General features: G+C 37.9%; 1 protein-coding gene across 4 annotated transcripts in view; it reads right to left on the bottom strand.

The window, feature by feature from the left end:
- Positions 1-3,645: 3,645 nt before the first annotated feature.
- parp4.1.L (poly(ADP-ribose) polymerase family member 4, gene 1 L homeolog) overlaps positions 3,646-21,342 on the bottom strand; it is a 62,275-nt gene continuing 44,578 nt past the window's right edge. For all 4 annotated transcript variants that reach the window (XM_018247750.2, XM_041582679.1, XM_018247749.2 and 1 more), the window contains exons 24-36: positions 21,087-21,157; positions 18,589-18,776; positions 15,836-15,929; positions 14,233-14,403; positions 13,620-13,700; positions 12,419-12,499; positions 9,989-10,084; positions 9,638-9,847; positions 8,519-8,581; positions 8,249-8,317; positions 6,644-6,746; positions 5,764-5,893; positions 3,646-3,993 (exon numbers count right to left, since the gene is read on the bottom strand). In XM_018247750.2, coding sequence (XP_018103239.1) covers positions 3,801-3,993; positions 5,764-5,893; positions 6,644-6,746; positions 8,249-8,317; positions 8,519-8,581; positions 9,638-9,847; positions 9,989-10,084; positions 12,419-12,499; positions 13,620-13,700; positions 14,233-14,403; positions 15,836-15,929; positions 18,589-18,776; positions 21,087-21,157 — 1,550 coding nt within the window. In that variant the 3' untranslated portion in view covers positions 3,646-3,800. The remainder of the gene's footprint in view (positions 3,994-5,763; positions 5,894-6,643; positions 6,747-8,248; positions 8,318-8,518; positions 8,582-9,637; positions 9,848-9,988; positions 10,085-12,418; positions 12,500-13,619; positions 13,701-14,232; positions 14,404-15,835; positions 15,930-18,588; positions 18,777-21,086; positions 21,158-21,342) is intronic.

Genomic DNA, 21,342 nt, shown 5'->3' with positions numbered 1-21,342 from the left:
AAATCAACTGCCTTTCATTTAGATCAGACTGCAATTATGATGTCCCTTTAAGGAATTTTATATTGGAGGCTGTTGAATTTTTATTGATTCATAATTTCTTCTTTTTTGACAGTGCTAGATACAGAAACATGGAAGCACTGAGAGAGTAAATTTGCACCATTATATGCAAAGCTTTTTATGACTTGGTGGGAACATCCATATATTTATATATATATTATAGTAACATTTTTAGTAGCCATATTTATTATTATGGAGGCTATATTGATGTTTTGCTCCTGATTTGGCATGTAAGAATTTTTTTTATTTTGAGCCAGTAAATTCATAATGAGTGATTTAAATTTGCCATTCACTTTCAGAGATTCAGAGGGACAGTATAAATTTTTGGACATCACAAGTGGTTATATTATAGTTACATCATTGTATAGAAAGGACGTTGCAGTTAATATCATCCTACAAACCATATCTTCTCATCCAAAACATCTTATATTCAATACAGAATAGAGTGGATTCGACCAGACTGTTCAATCACTAAGCCTCCGTCCAATGAAGCCAATATCAAATAGAACAAGAAAGTGATGAATTTCAGTCCAACGCAGTGGGTTGCTGCAAAATCAGTGCTTTATTCGACACAACATGTTTCGAGCTAGGCTTGACCAAGAGCCTAGCTCGAAACATGTTGTGTCGAATAAAGCACTGATTTTGCAGCAACCCACTGCGTTGGACTGAAATTCATCACTTTCTTGTTCTATCTTATATGCAATATCCCAGTTGGTCAGTTTGTAACGTTAAGGTAACTAGGTTCAGATTTTGGATGTTCTTAGATGTTGTTCAAATAAAGTTTTGTTTTTATGTTTGTTTTGGTGACCTTTGTGGTTTTTAAGTGTCTGAATCTTCATTTTTGTGGTTAATATATATGGTTTTTCTGAACCCTTTGCTAAGATTTTGGAACTGGTGCACCTGAACCATGTTATGTATTGGGTAAGATCAGTTTACACTTTTCCTAAAGTGACTGATCCAGGACAGATGTATCTGGGTCTGTGCTGGTAGTTGTGAGTTTCTTTGTGATGCACACTTTTATTTTGCCCATCACATTTGACCTATAGCTCATTTCTGGCCTTCCTAAGTGAAAGACCTGAGACTTATGTACCTGGGTCCTTTTTAACTTTGGTGAACATCTGTTTTTCTAAGCACTTTAATAATTGTATATTTATGGCACATTGCACTTTATATTATTAATTGGCACATTGTAAACTTTGATGCTGTTAGAGAGGGCATTTTTGTACATGTTTTTATGAGGTTTTTACTGCTTGATGAATTTTTAAGGTCGCCTTCTCCTATGTATAGGGGCTAACTGTCTTGATAAACAACGGATGAACTGTAGATATTTATTTTTTTAATATGAATATTTAGTGTACTAATTCTTTCAAGTGAATTTTTAAAAGGAACTTGAGTTTTTTTTACAAGTGTGTCTTGTCCTTTGAGTTTGTTTAGGGATCATTGTCATAGGACGGAGGGTGATTTTTATGTTCGGGGAGGATATTTAATCCCTTCCTTGCCAGGACTTTTTGGGCTTGCAAGTCTGCTTATGTCCAGTATATACATGGCATATCATAAATCAAACTACTATGCTGGCAGTCAGATCCCTAATAACCAACACTTCAATATTTAATATTTTTGTTAGATAAGTGAGTAAAGATTTTTTTATGATTCTGTTTTATGAAGACCTTTCCATTAGTACCCCAGTAATAAGTAAGAATAATGCTAAGGAACTAGCAGAAAGATGTGTATGTGTAGTGCTTATTCCTGCAAATCAGGCTCCTGAATTAAAAACACTGACAATAAAGGTCATGTAAGGAGGTTCTACACAGTTAATTACCACACATAAAATGCAGAAAATAGATGGGTTTCACAGAGGTGACAGCTACAGTAAGACAATTTGTATGCCCTATTTTTTATTTTTGTATTTTCTCTACATGCCACATACTTTGCTGTGCTCAAAGTATGGTGTTCATATGTCGGATGTTTTCACTCAGTACCTAACAATACGTGAGATATAAAAAGCTGAAAATTGCAAGATTTGAGGTTATTTTCAGAAATGGTAAAGATCTGCTATTTCTTCTGTTAATGTTTAATGAGCAGATTATAAATAAGAAGAGACACGCTGGCAATTTCATCATGTCATATTTATTGGGCAGATATTGGACATGACAGTTGCATAATAAACGCAGCTTATTGCTTCTGACATCTCTATATGTCACATGATCGGTCAATTTATTGCTAGCTACTGTGGCAATATTGTTGCACTTTGCTTTTATGGACCTTTCAGGCATATTATAGTTTACCCTTTTGCAATAGCAAACATAATAAAATCAAGCTTCTATTGAAGCTACAAAACAGCTGATATTGAAACTAATTTGTAAGATTAGTAAGAGCAAACGATGGATTTAGGCTAATGCCACACTGGGTTGAAAACCATCCTATTGACAGTCATTAGCCAAACTCCACCGGAATAAAGATTATGAGCAGTGATATAAATAGAGGAAAAGCCAGTTGCAATGCTAGTTCTGAATGTGCTGTATCCAATAGCAGCAGGAAGCCACTTGGACTGTTCTGTTCTTCCCTAACACAAGAGAGTGTAATAAGTGCCCCAAAAAGTGAAGAGGGTCTCAGCTCAGCCGACACTGCTCCACTTCTGGAACAGGAACGTATTAGAATGTAACAGATAAAGGGAACCGCCCATCCATGACGGGCAATAGTCTGTATAAAGGGACTAATAATATAATATAAAATGTCAATTGAACACTTAAAACACAGAGACTCCACTGAATGATGAAGTGCTCAACCTCTGTATTCCTTCCTTTTGGATCAGGTGCCAAACAGTTTATTACCCAACCTGCCACGAGTCTGGAAAGTCACATATAGTCCAAATGGCTGTTACACACTGACAGACTTTTAAGTTGTGCAATTTTATTGGCTCAAAGTAGACAAAGCCTTTGTCTACTTTGTTTGAGCCAATAAAATAATACACAGATACTGACTTTAGCGAGATGGTTGATGGAGGATGAATGGTGGTCCAATAAAGTACAAGTATGTTATCCAGAATGCTCAGGACCTGGGGTATACCGGATAATGGATCTTTCTGTAATTTGGATCTTCATACCTTAAAGAAAAACTAAAGCTTAACTAAAGAAATAGCTAGAAATGTTGTACAGTATGTTTTGTGCTTCTGTATCAGCCCAAGGCAACCACAGCCCTTTAGCAGTAAAGATCTGTGTCTCCAAAGATGCCCCAGTAGCTCCCCACCTTCTTTTCTGCTGATTCACTGCACATGCTCTGTGCTGCTGTCACTTACTGAGCTTAGGGACCCACTCACAATATACAGTACACATAGAATAGAAATGTCACAATATAAGGCTGGTTAGTAATTAATACAGTTTATTATCTGGAAACCTGTAATCCAGAAATATTTCCTTTTTTCTCTGTAATAATAAAACAGTAGTTTGTATTTGATCCAAACGAATATATAATTATTGGAGGCAAAACCAGACCCTGAGCATTCTGGATAATAGGTCCCATACCTTTATTAATGTTTAGTTAGGATGTTTAGTTCCCCTTTGAAGTCATTCATGCATTTAATACACAAACTGTTTATTCATATGTTTAATTAACATGGAAAGAGACAAGAAGAATAGAGAAGGGAGTGTGATTATGAGTTCTGTATAGGCTACTGGATGTGGCACCTGCTCATCCCACCACATTATTCTGTCCAGTTCTACCCCAAACAGTAACAATGATTTGAGTTAAATGTTGGTTGTGTCACTGGTCAGAGCAGGATAAAGATCAGAGGAAGGATCCACTGGATCAATGGACAATAACTTCCGGGTGGCAGATTCCCAGTCTTTGCCCAAGCCGAGTCGATAACAGATGCCAGGATACTGATTGTCTCTCTTTTTCACCCATTCCATGGCTTTCTCAGTTGTCTGCTGGAAATGGCTGTGTAAAGGCACATTCATAGGTTACACACACTGTGCCTTCTATTTTGGTTTAAAAAGAAAATTGCCCCTTTAATTCTTACAAAAAGCGCATTGCGAACTCTTTCTTTGTAATACATTACAATTATTTGCTTGTTGTTATACCATACATTCCATCTCAATTATTTCTCTATTGTTTTTAACTTCAGTTCATCTAGAAAGTATCACAAACCCATAATGAAATTATTTTGTATGATGATAATTTTGAAAGACTGGGGTTACTTTAGTCAGTTAAATGAAATATAAAACAACAACAGAATTAATGTAAAATTGCTCAGAGATCTCTTCTAAGCACTTTTGACTTGTGTATTTTCCCTAGTTTTCAAGATATAAGCAGTATTAAACTGCTAATATAATGAATGTAAAACGACAATACCACCTGCTGTTGGTTCACATTAACTTTAAGTAAGTTAACTTTTAGTATGTTATAGGATGTCCTATTCCCAACAACTTTGCAATTGGGTGTTTATTGTTATATTTTATTAATTATTTGCCTTCCTCTTGTGCCTCTTTCCAGTTTTCAAAAGGGGGTCACTGACCCCAGCAGCCGAACAGTACTGCTCTGTGAGGCCACAATTTTATTGTTACTGTTCTCTTTTATTCACATATCTTTCTATTCATCTTCCAGTCTCTCATTCAACCACTGCCTGGCTGCTAGGATAATTTGGATCCTAGCAACCAGATAGCTGCTGAAATATCAAACATGAGTTGTGCTAAACAAAAAGCGAAATAACTTAAAAACCACAAAAAATAACGACTAATTACAAATGTTTCAGAATATCAATCTCATATCATACTACAAGTTAATTAAAATTAATGATCATAATAATAATGATCATTTTAATATTTTAATTTTATTATAGTTCATTTTGTGAGTAAAGCAACGCTGTGTGATGGTGCTCTGCTTAGAATTGACCAGAGCAATGGCAGATGACTCTTCTCTACTCACAAACTTAATTTTCAAAAGACATTATTATTTTATTTTATTAAATTAACAAAGACCAGATATATTCAAGCTTGAGGCAACTGATGCCTATTTTGTCGTATGCAATGCATTTGATGCTTTCGGAGCTGCTGTTCCTACCCTGTGAGGTCAGTTTATCAAAAGTTGAAAATTGTTTTAAACCCAAAAACAGTTGTAGGGATGCACCGAATCCACTATTTTGTATTCGGCCGAACCCCCGAATCCTTCGTGAATGATTCGGCCAAATACAGAACAGAACCCTAATTTGCATATGGGAAGGGGAAAAATGTTTTACTTCCTTGTTTTCTGACAAAAAGTCACGTGATTTCCCTCCCCGCTCCTAATTTGCATATGCAAATTAGGGTCCGGATTCGGTTCGGCCTGGCAGAAGGATTTGGCTAAATCCGAATCCTGCTGAAAAAGGCAGAATCCTGGCCGAATCCCGAACAGAATCCTGGATTCGGTGCATCCCTATAAAAAAGGTGTAAGTAACAGTTCTGTCTGTCAAGCTGGGTTGTTTTCCTGTCATCTATTGCTATTTCTGAACTCAAGTCACAATCCATTTCAAGTTATTACAAGTTAACCCATTAATCCATTACAAAGTTAAAGTGGTGATATGTATGAAGGTGTATATTTTGACTTGCTACAGAAATGTACACCATTATTTTAAACGGCATCAGAGCTGGATTAAGCCATTAAAGTCATGTGGTCCATTTACCCTTTACAAAACCATGTATATACAGTAAATGTACGCACAGTGACAATTACCTGGCGCAGGAAGATTCATCCAGTGACATCAAAGTCCTACACTTTATGCCCTGCAAGTTATTAGTGCGGATTACTTGCAGCACCAATAATGTGGCAATGAGTTTTGGAATCTCCTCCTTTCCTTTTCTCCCTAAAACAAAACATTTCATATGAATTCATTAAACCAATACATCAAAATAAATAAGACCTGTCCCCAGACTTTACCCAGAAAACACTTTTTTTATTGAAACAAGATTCTACATCTTTACATAAAAATAATATTGTGGGAAATGCATCATCTTCCTAATGATCACTCAGTATGCTGCAGCTATGGCCCTATCTCAGAGTAAACACTTGGCCAACAGAGGCAGCATGATGCCTGATCCAGGGTCCCTAAAAGTCACCTGGGGATCCCTAATTACCTGAAAAGAAAGAAGTGTCTGGCAGGGAACTGAGAAGTACTTGCTACTGAGAAAAAGGGAGGGCTTCCAGGGCCCTAAACATGCATATTCCCTGCACCATATTTCCCAACGGAGGCAGAGTTAATGCACATGTACTCCATTCTATCACTGGGTGATGAATTCTAAGGCGAGAAGAGTGAGTAGCTGATACAATGTGAATAGTGTGTTGATGTTATTCCTTTAGTGACCATTGTGGAAAGTGTCAGGATCCCTGTTAGTTTGAAGGCACATGAGTGACCTTTCCAGGCTGAGACATGGCAGAACTTTAACTTTCAGGCAGATTACTGGGAGACAGAATAGATCAGGTACTTCTCAACCAGCGAAGAAAACACCCCAGGTTTACATTAAAAATAAAGCAGAATACAGTATCTCCTGGAGAGGGCGGGATTGTGGTTAACATGCTGTAAAAGCTATGAATGTAATGCAAGCATATTACTTACCAAGGGACTGGATACCATTTTTTACTAAAAAGTCATTGCACAAGTAGTTGACATTGATGTTTATCAAAGATCCGAGAGCTTCATTCAGCTGCCAGTATCCCTCCTGATAAACAGGAACATACAGCAGCCGATTACAGTCAATATATTCACAGTTCATCATGTAGAAAGCGAAATAAATGAGTAATTGTCTCTTCCATTGTGTAGTACACTATGAAACAGGCGTCATATGATACATTTCCACTGGAAATGATACCAAGTGCTTTAGCTTAAAGGGATCCTGTCATCGGAAAACATGTTATTTTCAAAACGCATCAGTTAATAGTGCTACTCCAGCAGAATTCTGCACTGAAATCCATTTCTCAAAAGAGCAAACAGATTTTTATATATTCAATTTTGAAATCTGACATGGGGCTAGACATATTGTCAATTTCCCAGCTGCCCCTGGTCATGTGATTTGTGCCTGCACTTTAGGAGAGAAATGCTTTCTGGCAGGCTGCTGTTTTTCCTTCTCAATGTAACTGAATGTGTCTCAGTGGGACATGGGTTTTTACTATTGAGTGTTGTTCTTAGATCTACCAGGCAGTTGTTATCTTGTGTTAGGGAGCTGCTATCTGGTTACCTTCCCATTGTTCTTTTGTTTGGCTGCTGGGGGGAAAAAGGGAGGGGGTGATATCACTCCAACTTGCAGTACAGCAGTAAAGAGTGATTGAAGTTTATCAGAGCACAAGTCACATGACTTGGGGCAGCTGGGAAATTGACAATATGTCTAGCTCCATGTCAGACTTCAAAATTGAATATAAAAAAATCTGTTTGCTCTTTTGAGAAATGGATTTCAGTGCAGAATTCTGCTGGAGCAGCACTATTAACTGATTTTTTTTTCCCTTTAAGGTTCTTACAGGGCTTGTCCCTTTTGGATAAACAGTTTCAAATATTCATGTTACAATAAGGTGGGCCAGTTTTTGTATGATAAAGCCAAACATATAATATGCAATGCAATAAGGCTCTTCAAAAAAAGACCAAATTATTGATGACGCCCGTTAGAGTGTGTAGAGTGCACAAAGCTGCATTTTTCTTTCCATTTGATCATTTGGCTTATCTTTGGAGGGGTATATTGGTGATAATTTCACAAGCATGCGAGTGGATCCTAAAATCATTTGCAAACAGTACCAGTTTCATAATCCAAACATTTAATTGCTGTCCCATGTGCTGCCAGTTTTAACAGCAGTTACACCTCTCTCTCTCTCTCTCTCTCTCTCTCGGCACCTTCAGAATAAACTCAAAACTGACAAATCTGTCCATAGTCCCATCCTCAACCATGTCCGCATCACACATTTCTGTTTTTTGGGTTGTTTGGCCCCATTCAATAGACTTTTGCTGGGCATCACAAGAAGTGTTTTTGGGGACTCCTAGAGGGGAATCTCTTAAATGCATATAGCTGCGTGGGAGTTTTATATCCATGATAAACACATTCGGCATTATTTCGTTTAATTTACAAAACAAATATAAAATGTTCCCTTCTACCTTACTTGTTCATTTTGTTCAAATATATTAAAGAACACACAGATACACATAAATATATTGCAAAAAAAACAAAAAACACATTACCTCACACTGTAGAGCAGACAGTGAAGAAAAAGATGGACATTTTCCTTCTTTATGGGACAATGAGGAAGTCTGTAATAATAATAAAACATCTAATTTACAGATTCATGATAGTATATGCAATAAAAGCTTTATCCACCACTGGTACTTTACATTTGGCATAAAAAAAAACAACTGCCCCTTCCCTTTCATCTAAAGGGAAACATGCAACTGCACATAAACGAGTGTTCCTGTGCTGTCATGGTTCTAACTTGCAAATAAGTATAAAGGTACCTTTGGTGCTGTGGGATCTTCATGTGCAGTATGAGGAGTCACTGGATCAGATCCTTCTTCACCCTAAAATGAAAATGTACTTATGTTAGAGCACTTATACTTGTTTAGCAAAAACATGGGATGCAAAGGTCCAGACAGTTGTTTTGATTACTGATTGTACCAGAACTCCCTTTTGTGAAAAAAAATCAAAACAAATTGATTCCCTCTATGGGTGCATCTGGGACATTATTCTGGAACTGTAGGGTTCATCTTGTTAAGCCAAAGACATAAGCTGATGGGGAGGTCAGGTAAATTCTATGTGAATATCTGACCTGGAGCATCTTGTCTTGACATATATCAGGGAGCCATTGGCAGATTCAGGAATATCTGACCAAATATTAGGGTCATATCAGGGATGTCTATGGCCCATTTTTCATAGAAGTAAGGAAGGAGAGGAGTAGAGGGTTGAGCAAGAAGATCACAGAATTAGGACAGTGGTTTCCAAGGGATTTCTGTATGTATCATGTTTTCAATTAGTTTAGAGTCAATGGACATACATTTGAATTGAAATGTGAGGGTGTGCAGGATTTGCAGATATCAAAAGAGCATTTTATTGTTAAAGGTAAATTTGTCATTGAGCAAGGGGAAGGGAGGATCCTTCTCTTATCTAATAACATTTGGGGTGGTCTTGAGATAACAGAGTTTTGGGTTTACTGGGCTCACTACCAAACAATGGCCTGTAGTTTGTAGAGAAGGGTTATCAAGTTTAGTTTTATTAACATCCTTGTGCATTGTCCATTCCAAACTTAGGGTATGTACCACTGAGGGGCATGGAGAAGGGTCATTGGGAGATATCACTGATTTTCTAGTTGATTTAAAGCCCAGAAAATGTAGTGTGTTGGTTAATTAGATTGAGTGCCTTCAAGAGGGACTCATGAGTATTTTATAGGAATAATAGTGTCTCTTCTGCAATTGTTTTCATGACTAGATATTTAACTCAGGACTGACATTTAAGGCAGTAGCTTCCATGGTAGTTACAAAGAAGAGCATCTGCCTGGTGCCCTTAGCAAGCAAAAAGGTGGCAGAGAGAACTTTTAAATTTTTATCTAGGCCTGTGAGATCCATTTTTTATCTACTTACATCAGAACTGTGGTCACAACTGCCAGGTCTTTCCTCATCGGTTCGAAAATAACCTGCTCTCCACATTATATTTCTATAGCGGATAGTTTTCTGCCACGGAGTTTTCTGTTTTTTACGATCCCAGTCCATGTGTGGTAGAATGTCAACATTTATTGCTGAAATCATTTCAAGCACTTTCTGCACCCAGTTCTCCTGATTTCCCTGCTCATCCTAAGAAAATAAAGAATTTATATTTAATGTCATGTTAGTTTCATTACTTTAATTTCCAAAGAACCCCGCCCCTAGGGAACAAGATGAATCTGAGAATATATAAATTCAACCAAACACTCTGAAAATGTCCCCATGACTCACTTGTTTTTCTCCGGCAACAAAGCTTGTAAATTGACTCACAATTGAGTACTTCTTGCTAAGACCAATAATAAAGGGTTTTAATTGTTGTTTTTTCATCTGCATGTAGAAAATAAAAATATATTAGTTTATGTTATATAGCACACTTTGGTCTGACAATTAAGATTCCCATCACTGCAGATCTAACACTATGGATGCTAGCCAGTGCCACCACTGGATAATAAAGTTGGTAGGCGGTTGTTTCTCAGGCAATGGGAATCATACGGTGTAGCATTATGGAAACATTATGGAATCTTGACACAAGTTTAGGCTAAGGGCTTGTTATTGGTTGGCTTTCCTAGCAGAAATGTAGCTGTTGTTGCCTGCCAGTATCAACTGGCCATATCTGGAGTTTCTGGTGCATGTGATGCTGTACTGCAGACCAGACTGCCACGTAAAAATTGCATTTGGTAAAATGTATTAAAAGCTGAGCCTCCACTCCTCAATCATTCCTAAAACTCTTAGTCAACAAGCAGAGTGGGGGGGGGGGGGGTGTAGACATAGGAGCACAACTGCTGCAGGCAACGGTAGACACATAGGGGCAAATTCATTAAGCAGCCAAAATGCGCTAGCGATGCCTCCGCCAGGCGTAGTTTCACCAGCGCTACGCAAATTCACTAAAATGCGAAGTTGCGCTCAGGGAGGCGAACGGTAGCGAAGTTGCGCTAGCGTTAATTAGTCAAGCAAAGCGAAGTTACGCTAGGGATGCCTAATTTGCATATGGTGCCAAGTTAAAGTACAATGGAGGTATATGTAGCAGCAAATACATTACACTACACAAGCGGAAAGCTTCATAAAATAAAATAAAGTTGTTATATTGCCCTACACATGTGCCCACTGTATAGTTTAGGTGCCATATGTTAGGAAATGTAGGGGGGAAGGAGGGTACCCCCATAAAAATGTACGATATTTTTCAGCCTATCACCCTTAAAAAAGGAAAAGACGCCAGTGTTTTTTGGGACTTAGAAAAAAAATTAAATTTTTTTTGAAGCAAGCCCTATCTACTCTATTGCACTTCGTCTGGTATCAGTTGGCGAAGGCAAGTCTGGCGCAAGAGGTAACATTCATGAAAATCCGCAAGTTAGTGAATTAGCATAGTTACGTCCCTTCGCCATAGCGCAACTTCGCCTGGCGTATGGGTGCGAAGTAGCGCTAGAGTAGGTCCACTTCGCTAGCGAATTTACGCCAGCGCCCGTTAGTAAATCGGCGAAGTAACGAAATGACGTCACGCTGGCGAATTTGCGCTAGCGTTAGCCACTTTGCGCTTTAGTGAATTTGCCCCATACACTGTCTGTATTACAACAGGTCCATTGGGCAGATAATGCAATGACTGAACAATTAATTCAAGGAGTCCTGCAATTCAGGATGCCATTACACCTGGAATATAACCTTGGTGTTATCAGCTCTTTAAATCCCACAGTCTTGTGACCTAAAATGGCTATCATTTAAAGCAGTGATCCCCAACCACTGTTTGTTCCCAGTGGCTCCAAAGCTGGTGTTTATTTTTGAGTTTCTGGCTTGGGTGCAAGTTTTGGTTGCATAAAAACCAGTTGTACTGCCAGCCAGAGCCTCCTGCAGTAGCCATTCACAGCCCTTATAAGGCACTTTTATAAGACACTTTTTTCATGCTTGTGTTGTTCCCCAACTCTTTTTACATTTGAATGTCGCTCTTGGGTAAAAAAGGTTGGGGACCCATTCTTTAAGGAGAGATTACAACCCTAAACTTAAAAAAACCCAACCCCCCTACCCTACATAGACTCCCCTCCCTCCTCCCCCCCATCCTACTTATTACCCTGGGAAAATGCCTTAAACGGTTTACTTACCCCTCAGTGCAAATTCAGGCATCGGAGTTCACAGGCGCAATCTTCAGCCGCTTCGGTAGCCTTCGTAATGAGACCGGCGCTTCACCAATTTTCATGAGTTTTGGCACATGCACAGTTGTCGCGAAACAGATAACTGTTCCAACTGCCCATGCGCCGACATGCCGGTCTCATTCCGAAGATTTCAAAAGAGAAGAAGATGTTGCCTGTGAACTCCGATGCCTGCATCTGCACCGAGGGGTAAGTAAAACGTTAGGGACATTTGCCCGGGGTAACACTTAGGCTGGGGGGAGGAGGGAGGGGGGTCTATGTAGGGTAGGGGGTAGGGACTTTTACGTTTACAGTTTAAGTTTACTCCTTTAAGAAAATCTTTCTTATTGCTATAAGTGTCTGAATTTGCATCTCTTTCCTGCAAATGCCCTGGTTAATCACAAACTAATTCAAGTCTCGAGGACAATATTTCGGGTTCCATATCAGGAAATAATTTTACCACTTTCATTTATTTTACCAATTCCATAGAACGGGACTATAGCAAAAAGGAAAAAAAAAGTTTAGAATGACAAATGAAACAAACCTCGTGCTCATGCTCTTTTAAATGAAGGATTCCACCCTCACAGTCACTAATAATTGCTCTAGCGGTCATTCTGTGAAGCATCTGAATAAAACATAACAAGCAAATATGAACAGAAGAAGTTGAAGCCTTTGATTAAAAGTGAAAATTAAAACAGTGATGCACTCAACCAGCAACATTCTGTATCAGCCAATGACAAATCTCTACTAAACACTACTCACTAACTCCCCCCAATACACACACACACAATGGTAATATGCTTTTCTGTATGGTAAACTACTAACAGAAAGGGAGACACCAAATCCAGGATTTGGTTGGGGATTTTTTTTAAAATCCTTTTGAGAGGATTTGAAGTTGGCCAAAATGATCTCTAAACTGAAACAAACCCCGGGAGACCAATTAATTCATTTTCTAATTTGAGTTTACAATTTCTAATTTGAGTTTACAAAAGAAATAAATTAATAAACAACAGATTTTTTTTATCCCACAATTGTTTTTTTCATAATCATTGTTAAATTGTGCAAAAATGTTTTTTTTATAACAATGAAAACCATTTATAGTTAAAAGTTTGAGTGATCAAACTGGACAATTAAAATAGCATGAATGTTGAAAATATTCCTCCCATTGATTTTTTTTATAGTAGATTATCAAGTTTTAGTTGCTGGATTTTTTTATTTGATTCTTTTTCAATTGTTAATCTCAATAATTTGACTTCGAAAAACTAGAATTAAAGATTTTTCTCCATGATCTTGTGGCAAAAAAACAAAACACCAGTATCTGCTGCCAAATCTTGTGTTTATTTATTTAGAATGTGACATGGTTTTAGCCATAGTAAGATGTTACATGCATTTTCCTGCATGGAAACAAACTTGTATACCAATACTAATCCAAGTCAAAAAAATGTATTTAAAATATATATATATATATATAATACATAAATTAGGATATAAAAAAGTTGTGAATACTAAACGATTATATATAAAGGTATATTGATTACAGCAATAAGGAGTGGTGCCTGTCATCTTCTATGTGGCCCATTAAATGCCTTATCTCCTGCATACACATCCCATTTGGTCAATTCACTCAGCAAGAACATACACTGATAATGGGAAAAAATGGTCAGTAATGATTAGAGTTCAACTTTTAAAAAATTTGCAAATCTATGTATCTAAGTATTACGTTTCCCCTTCCTCCAAATATTTACCGTTCCTGTCGTTTTCTGTAATTCGCCATCTGAGACCACAGTGTCAAGCTCTTGATCTTTACATAAAGCTTTAAATGTCACCTAAAAGTACAAAGGTATAAATACATAAACAACATGATGTACAGGGCAGGGGCCAGGGCTTCTACCCTATGGGTCTACATTATTTTTTTTATAAAATATAAGAATAAAATACATATTTTTTAAATTGTTATTGTAGTATCTCAAACACTTTGTAATGTGCGTCAAATCAGAGGCAACTTTCTTTTTATGAGACTTGTCATGACAGTTGTATTCAGTGAGTGGGTAGGTAAATGTACTGAAGCACTACGTCAACTAAATCAAAATTGTGCCCACACACTAAGCTGTTGCACCTTTCCAAAGCAAAGAGATAGCTGTTCAAGGTGCAGATTGCAGCATCGGTGGCACAAAGAAGCCCTGATCTTCAAATGCACATCTACATGCACTTTGTGGCTGCATTACTCCTGCTTTTCTGCCATTCAATTAGTGCATGAAAACACCCATTCCCCAGCCTTTTAAACTGCCCCCTTCCCACTATCATAAATGAGCCCTACAATCTTATGATTTATTATTAACATGAAAAACAGATCCATACCTGAGTGCAATCAGGAACAAATGCAAAAACCAGGAGGTGCTTATAAGGGAACAAAGGGGCAATGTGTGCTGGAGCTTGTACTGGTTTTGGATAGTTTTCATTAGCTTGCTGCCACTTAACAGAAATATCCTGGCATGAAGATAAGCATATTCTCAAAGTCTGCAGAGACACCTGTTAAAAGTAACAAAATAAAGTAGTATCTTCATTAAGCCCAGGGGTGTCCAAACTTTTGGCTCGCTGGGCCACATTGGAAAAAGAAAAATTGTCTGGGGCCACACATGAAATACACAAACACATTTGAAAAGATACAGAAAAGAACTACAATGGCAGTTGGATAACCAGATGGAGCTATACACTGGAATATGGGACACCTGGATAATAAATAGACGAATTATTATATTATTATTACTAACTGGGCAATGGACAGAGTCCCCCCTTCTCCTATTTCCTTGGGAACCAAGCGTTTCAAGCTGGGCCACATTCATATGCATCCTGGGCCGCTTGTGGCCCTCGGGCCGCGGTTTGGACACCCCTGATTAAGCCTATAAAAATACACCAGATCAAATTCAGGAACAGCTGGATGTCCTTCTGGGCTCTGTAGTATTTGTCTGGGTGCTTTGTTTCTTGTCACCCTAAAGTGGCTTGGGTAAAACCCAGGGCTCTGCATCTGTTGGAAACTACAATTACAGATATTCCAAATCACATGGTTATACTATAATACAATAATTCTTTCCCCAGACATTAAAACAATGCCCCAAATCTACCTGAATAAGAGAAAGAGGAAGACTCACACTAAAGAAATGGCAAATGACATAAGGCAGAAGTAGTAAGATTTCAATATGTGTTATGATCAAAGAAAAGGGCTTATAAATGGCCTTTATGGCTGTCTGGAAAGGTTGCATGGGTCATGCCTGGGTTTATTTATTTACAGTATAAAAAGAGAAATGTAAATAAATGGGTAGACACTTCCATCTCCTTCCCGTGTACCCTATCTCCTGTAATACAGACATCAGATTGGGGAAAAGCAGTGTCGGACTGGGATGACCCACCAGATAACCTTTGGCCACAGGCCCACTCTCCAAAATATTTTTCCTTTTTTTGTCATTCACTTTATTCTTTTAATCACTTTTTCTGAAATATTATCATCAGTCTCTACCTCCATTTCTTCTCTATGCTCTTATATAGAAATGGGGCAACTGCTGTTTTATAGGAATACAAGGCAAATAGTTGGGTGAGTAGAAGGGAACACTGACACCTGGGCCCACCGGGAGTCTTCCTGGTATCCCATGGGCCAGTCCGACACTGGGGAAAAGAGATATTGAGTTGATTTATTTATTGGGGGTTGAGTGGCAAACACAGCATGCTCTGCACAAAAAGCAACATGGGGTGCAAAGATGTAAAGATGTGCACCCACTATTGTACTCAAATACCAACTGGAATGATTGCCTGTGCTTAGCACAATGAGGTGCCACCAACCAGACAATTACATGATGTGTGAGGATAAACTTTATCACACAGCAGAATGATACAAATTGTAGATCCACTTCCTGTTGAACAAATGGGTATACTACCCCTTTAAAAAAAATAACACTGAGTTACCTACTTTTGTTTCCAATATAGTTGCATCTTCAAAATATTCACAGGTACCATGACTTTGTTGTGACAAAGAACTCAGCATATGACGATTTGCTGTTGCACTGGAAGCACAAGGTGAGTTAGCATGGTCCAGCGGAATCAAAACCAAAAATTATGAACTAGTGATTCGTAGATTCATAGATCCAAAATTCTAAATTAATAGAACACAAAAATGTGGCAAGATTGTTTGTCTCCAATTAACGCCGAATTTAGTACATACAGTACGCACATGCACACGTGGGGAACACACACATCTGGGGTTTGGTGCAGTCGCTGTTTCTACAAGTGTGGAGTTTTGTAGTGTGTTACCTGCAAAGTTATCCATTTCATTTCATGTATTGTAATACTAAGCCAATGGTTTAGACTTCAGTATGAGGGGTAAATTACCTGTACAATGATCCGATATATATATATATATATATATATATATATATATATATATATATATATATATATGCATGTCTGTACAGCTATGGGACCTATTATACAGAGCACTTGGAATCTGGGGCTTTCCGAATAACGGATCTTTCTGTAAATTGGATCTTCACATCTTAAATCTACTAAAACATTATTTCAACATTAAACACACCCAACAGCCTTGTTTTGCCTCCATTAAGAATTAATTATATGTTAGTTGGTACTGTTTTATTATTTATTATTTTTCATTTTTAAAGATTTCCCTTTTCTCTGTAATAATAAAACAGTAGCGTGTACTTGATCCCAACTAAGATTTAATTAATCCTTATTGGAAGCAAAACCAGCCTATTGGGTTTATTTTACATTGATTACATGATTTTCTAGTAGACTTAAGGTATGAAGACCTAAATTACGTAAGATCTGTTATCTGGAAAATTCCAGATCTGGATAAAAGGTGCCATACCTTAACAGAGAAAAAGCAAACAATTAAAAAAACGTTTTCATTATTCAGATAGAATGGAGTCTATGGGAGATAGCCTTCCCATAATTTTGGAACTTTCTGAATAAAGGCTTTTTGGATAACTGATCCCATACCTCTATTTATAAAGCGCAGCACTGTACAATCTTACAATGTACAAAGGTACACACAGGGAGGACAAGTATTATAATAAGCACAATAAATAAATATAAATACACAGAGATTTAGGGACAGATTTACTAAGCTCGAGTGATGGTTCGAATTTCGAAGTAAATTTATGGGTACTTCGACCACCGAATAGGCTATATTCGACTTCGTTTTGAATGAAAGTACTGTCTCTTTAAAAAAAACTTGGACTTCATACTTCGTCAAATTAAAGCTACCGAAATGCAATGTTAGCCTATGGGGACCTTCCAGAGCACTTTTCTAAGTTTTTTTTGGTCGAATAGAAATCCTTCGATCGATCGCTAAGAATCGTTCGATTCGAACAATTTAATCGTTCGAATGAACGATTTTTATTCGATCGTAGGATTGACAAATTTGTTGAAAAAACTTCGAATTCGATAATCGAATTCAAAGTTTTTGAATTCGATGGTCGAATTTCAACGTTTTTTGTACTTTGGAATTCGACCATTGATAAATCTGCCCTGATAAAGTGCCATGTTTTAAGAGACACATTAGGAGCGAGATCCCTGCCCCATAGAGCTTACGACCTAAGTGGGTGGGTAACATAGAGGCAACAAATTGGAAGGCAAAACTGCAGAAGGTTTGGGTTTTGGCCCATAGTGCAAGAACTAGACTAGACTAAATAAAGCTCTAGTGCTCCAAAAGGTAGAATCCTTTGAATAAATGCAAACCAACTCATGTTTTAGGAAGCATGCCTGAATAAAGGTAATGGTTAATCCTGCACAATCTGATGTCCTTTTGCTCTTTGCAAAATGCTGACAAAGTATTAAATACCATTTTGCAAGCATGAAATAATGAAATAACTGCATTTGTTACAAACTCCAAAATTCCAGTTTTAAATATTAGGCCATTTTTGGTATGCCTCTGATCCCTCCAGGCCATACCTCATTCTAACAAGACAAATCCTCCTTTTTGCCATGGCCTGATCCACACTGCCTCCTCCTTGATCCACTTCAATTCTACTTCTTTGATAAAGCAAAAGTCTTTTTGGGTCCACTACCCAAAATATTACACAGTGGATTAATATAGATGACCTGCATTGTAAAAGATGTACATCTCCAAGATGGATGTTTTTACTGACGTCCAACTGTAACAGCTTCATGTAGCCAATACTCTTATGAAGTACATTGAACTCTGCTTGATCAACGCATTGGTCTTTCACCAAACTACACCCAAACAGCAGCTGCACAAAGTGACCATTGCAACCGTAATTGTCATTGCTGTGCCGTAGTTCTCTTAATCAGTACAGGTCAAAATTAGACTAGACAGTGGGAAATAGAATCCCAAATCATTATAATAGGGGAACAAATAGAATCTTAGTTCAGTATTTGATAGTACAGGAAATTATATTACTAGTTAAGCACAGGCTTCCTAAGGGGAAAAAGGCTTAGACTAACAAATATAGAAGGAATTTTGGGAAGAAAGCAGAAGATTGCTCCTAACATTTATAGTTACATGAAGGATCCTAAATTGAACTTCACCCACTCCGTTTTAAAGCACAACTAGGGCAGCATAAGCATCAAATTTCTACCTGTTCACCAGGTTTGCCCTTCTTGGGCAGTGCAGGGTTTTCTGATCAGCATGTGTAGAGCCATTGAAGTAGAACATAAAAGTATTTTGGTTGAATGAACATTTCTTACCCAACAGCACAGCCGTATATACTCATTTTCCCAGCATTCTGGTTCAGGATTTTAAAAACAAGACTTTCATTCTGTATGTGTCCATCAGATATAAGAAGAATTTTATGCATTCCAGTGGATGGAGGCTGCAAAGTTAAGGCCTGCAAAAATTTCCACAGTTCTGTGCTCCCCATGTTTGGCTTTGCCAGCTAGGAAAAAACAAAACCCCTTTCATAAGGTGACCGCAGCAGACAAGATTAAACTACTCTTCATTATTTTTTTTCTTTCGTTTTCACATTTTTACATCAAGCTTAGAATAAACTGTTGTCTGGTTGCTATGGGTTAATCTGTTACTAGGTTGTGAGAGTTAGTGACCCCAAACAACCCGGGGGCATTTTCAGTTGCAGGTTATAAAAAGCCAGAACTGAAATCTACAGGTGAACTTGTCCTTTAATATTATTTTTATTATAACAACTCATTAGTGGTCATTTAAGACTTGTTGAAGGCATTCTGAGCCCTAGAATAGTTTTCATGAAACTTTAGCCCTGTTAAACTAAACAAGCTGTACACATTTCATGTGCCACAAAAATCGATCACAAAATATGGAAAATCACTGGAAAAAAGAGAGTTCTCAAAGAATTAAAAACTGACAAATATGACATGCTATTAAGGATGCACCATATCCAGAAAAAGTCAGCAGAATCCTAGGTTTATCCCTACTTTGATTATTCATATCTATACAAAATTCACTAAAGTTGTTATATGTGGGGGAAAAGCACTTTAAAATCATATGATATTAAAAAAAGAATTACTGTAAATCACAGCAGGGTGACAATTTGTTAGAACTTCCCCATAGAACTTGGCTTCAACCCACCCCTTTGTCTTGTTCTATTGTGGTTGGTGCATAAATTCTATGGAAAGTGACTTCAAGGTCCATCAAAACATGGATCAAAGGAAGAGAAGGGAAGGATTGAATTACTTTGTCTGCTTAATGGGATTGGCAATGGTTTCTCTCAATGTGAAGAATCATTTAAGTCTATATGAGATCTGAAGTATAGTAACAGCTCATGAAGAATGACAGCAGGCTCGAACATTAGCAAAGGTGGCAGAAAAAGGCAAAGACCAGTTAAAGGCTAAAGTCAGGGCAAACCAACCGCAGGTAGATGACAGTGATGAATATTAGAAATCAGACCAGGAAATCTAGAGAATGACAGGGTAACAAGGACCAAGGCAGGGATACTGGATATACAGGGATTCAAGAACAAACAGGCAGGCTGGATCAGGTTTAGAGCATAATAGCCAAGCAGATGAGTTGGCCTTTCTCCTCCTGTGTTTCAATGCAGGAAGAGAGAACACCTAGTTGTGAAACTAAACTAAAATGTCCATTATCAAAGTATTAGGCAACTGGCTTTAAACAGGTGGGAGGATGTAACAGTAGAGATAGATGTGGTAGATAAGAAATATAGCAATGCAGCAAGTTGCTCAATAGGGAAACGTGACTGTCAAAGAGTCCAAAGTTTGGATTCTAACAGGTCTTGACTAAGATACATTGTGATTTAAGAATTCAAAAGAGCATTTATTGTTGTTATATAGTTGTATAAAAGCCAGTGCAGTGCAGGTAAATGAGGTATAGAAAGAACATGTAATTCACTACTAGAAAACTAAGTACTAGAATAAAACCTAAATTTGATAACATTGAGTTGAAATCTGTAACCTCAAGTAATGCTGAATTCTCTACTTCACTTACTAAGTTCTGTTGACAGCTCAGAGAACACTGAGCATGTGCAGTGCAGAAAATGGCACTTGGTTAAAAGTTGTTTCACTTTTTACAAACATTACTGGAGTGCTGCTGTTTTTTTTTTTTTTTTTACTGGTTTTCAAGCATTTCCAACTCACTCCATTGATGGCGTTTAGCACCTTTTAAAGGAAAAGGAAATGCTAAAACTAAGTAAGCTTTATCAGAAAGGTCTATATAAATACACCAGTAAAGCCTCAAAGTAATGTTGCTCTGAGTCCTCTGTAAAAAGGAAACACTGCATTTCTTTCCTTCTATTGTGTACTCATGGGCTTCTGTATCAGACTTCCTGTTTTCAGCTTAAACCTCCTTGCCCCGGGCGTGAGCACGCTCAGTTTGCTCCTCTCCCCCTCCTATCCCTGCTGTAATCTGAGCTCAGAGCTGTAAGTGAGCAGGGAGAGACTCAGGCAGGAAGTGATGTCACACCAAGCTTATATGGCAGCTGCTATCCTAAACAAACAGAGACAGTGTTTAGAGCTGTTACTCAGGTATGGTAAAGCATTGTGCAGAATAAATATAGTGTTCTAGCTTGCACTATTGCGGCTAATCTATTGGTAATAAACTGTCTTGGAGCTTTCCTTCTCCTTTAAATAAATGGCAAGTGATAATATACTTGCGCTAACAGGGTACAGGAATAACCAGCGAGTCCCTGTAAAACAGAGAAACAAAGGATAACTCATAAAATAGGTTTGTGCGGCAGCTCCATTAGCAAGAATGTGCTTACGTTGATAAACTCTTGCAACTCCAATTGCTCATAGTGGTGTGATTTTGTATAGGCATACAATTCCATATAATCTGCAATAAACAAAATATGTGACATCAGTTGCTAGGGTACATTGGTGCCATGTGAAAATGCTTCCCAATAGGGTTGCCTGTGCAGGAAGTCATTTCCTGTGGTTGGGAATAGCTTGTGTGTCTTTACCCTTAAAGTGAAATTGAGATTCAGGAGCCTGTAGAAAGGATCCGACTATGTCCAACAC

This window comes from Xenopus laevis, chromosome 2L, assembly GCF_017654675.1.
Source record: "Xenopus laevis strain J_2021 chromosome 2L, Xenopus_laevis_v10.1, whole genome shotgun sequence".
NCBI lineage: Eukaryota > Metazoa > Chordata > Amphibia > Anura > Pipidae > Xenopus > Xenopus laevis.
This window is presented reverse-complemented; position numbering and strand designations above follow the sequence as displayed.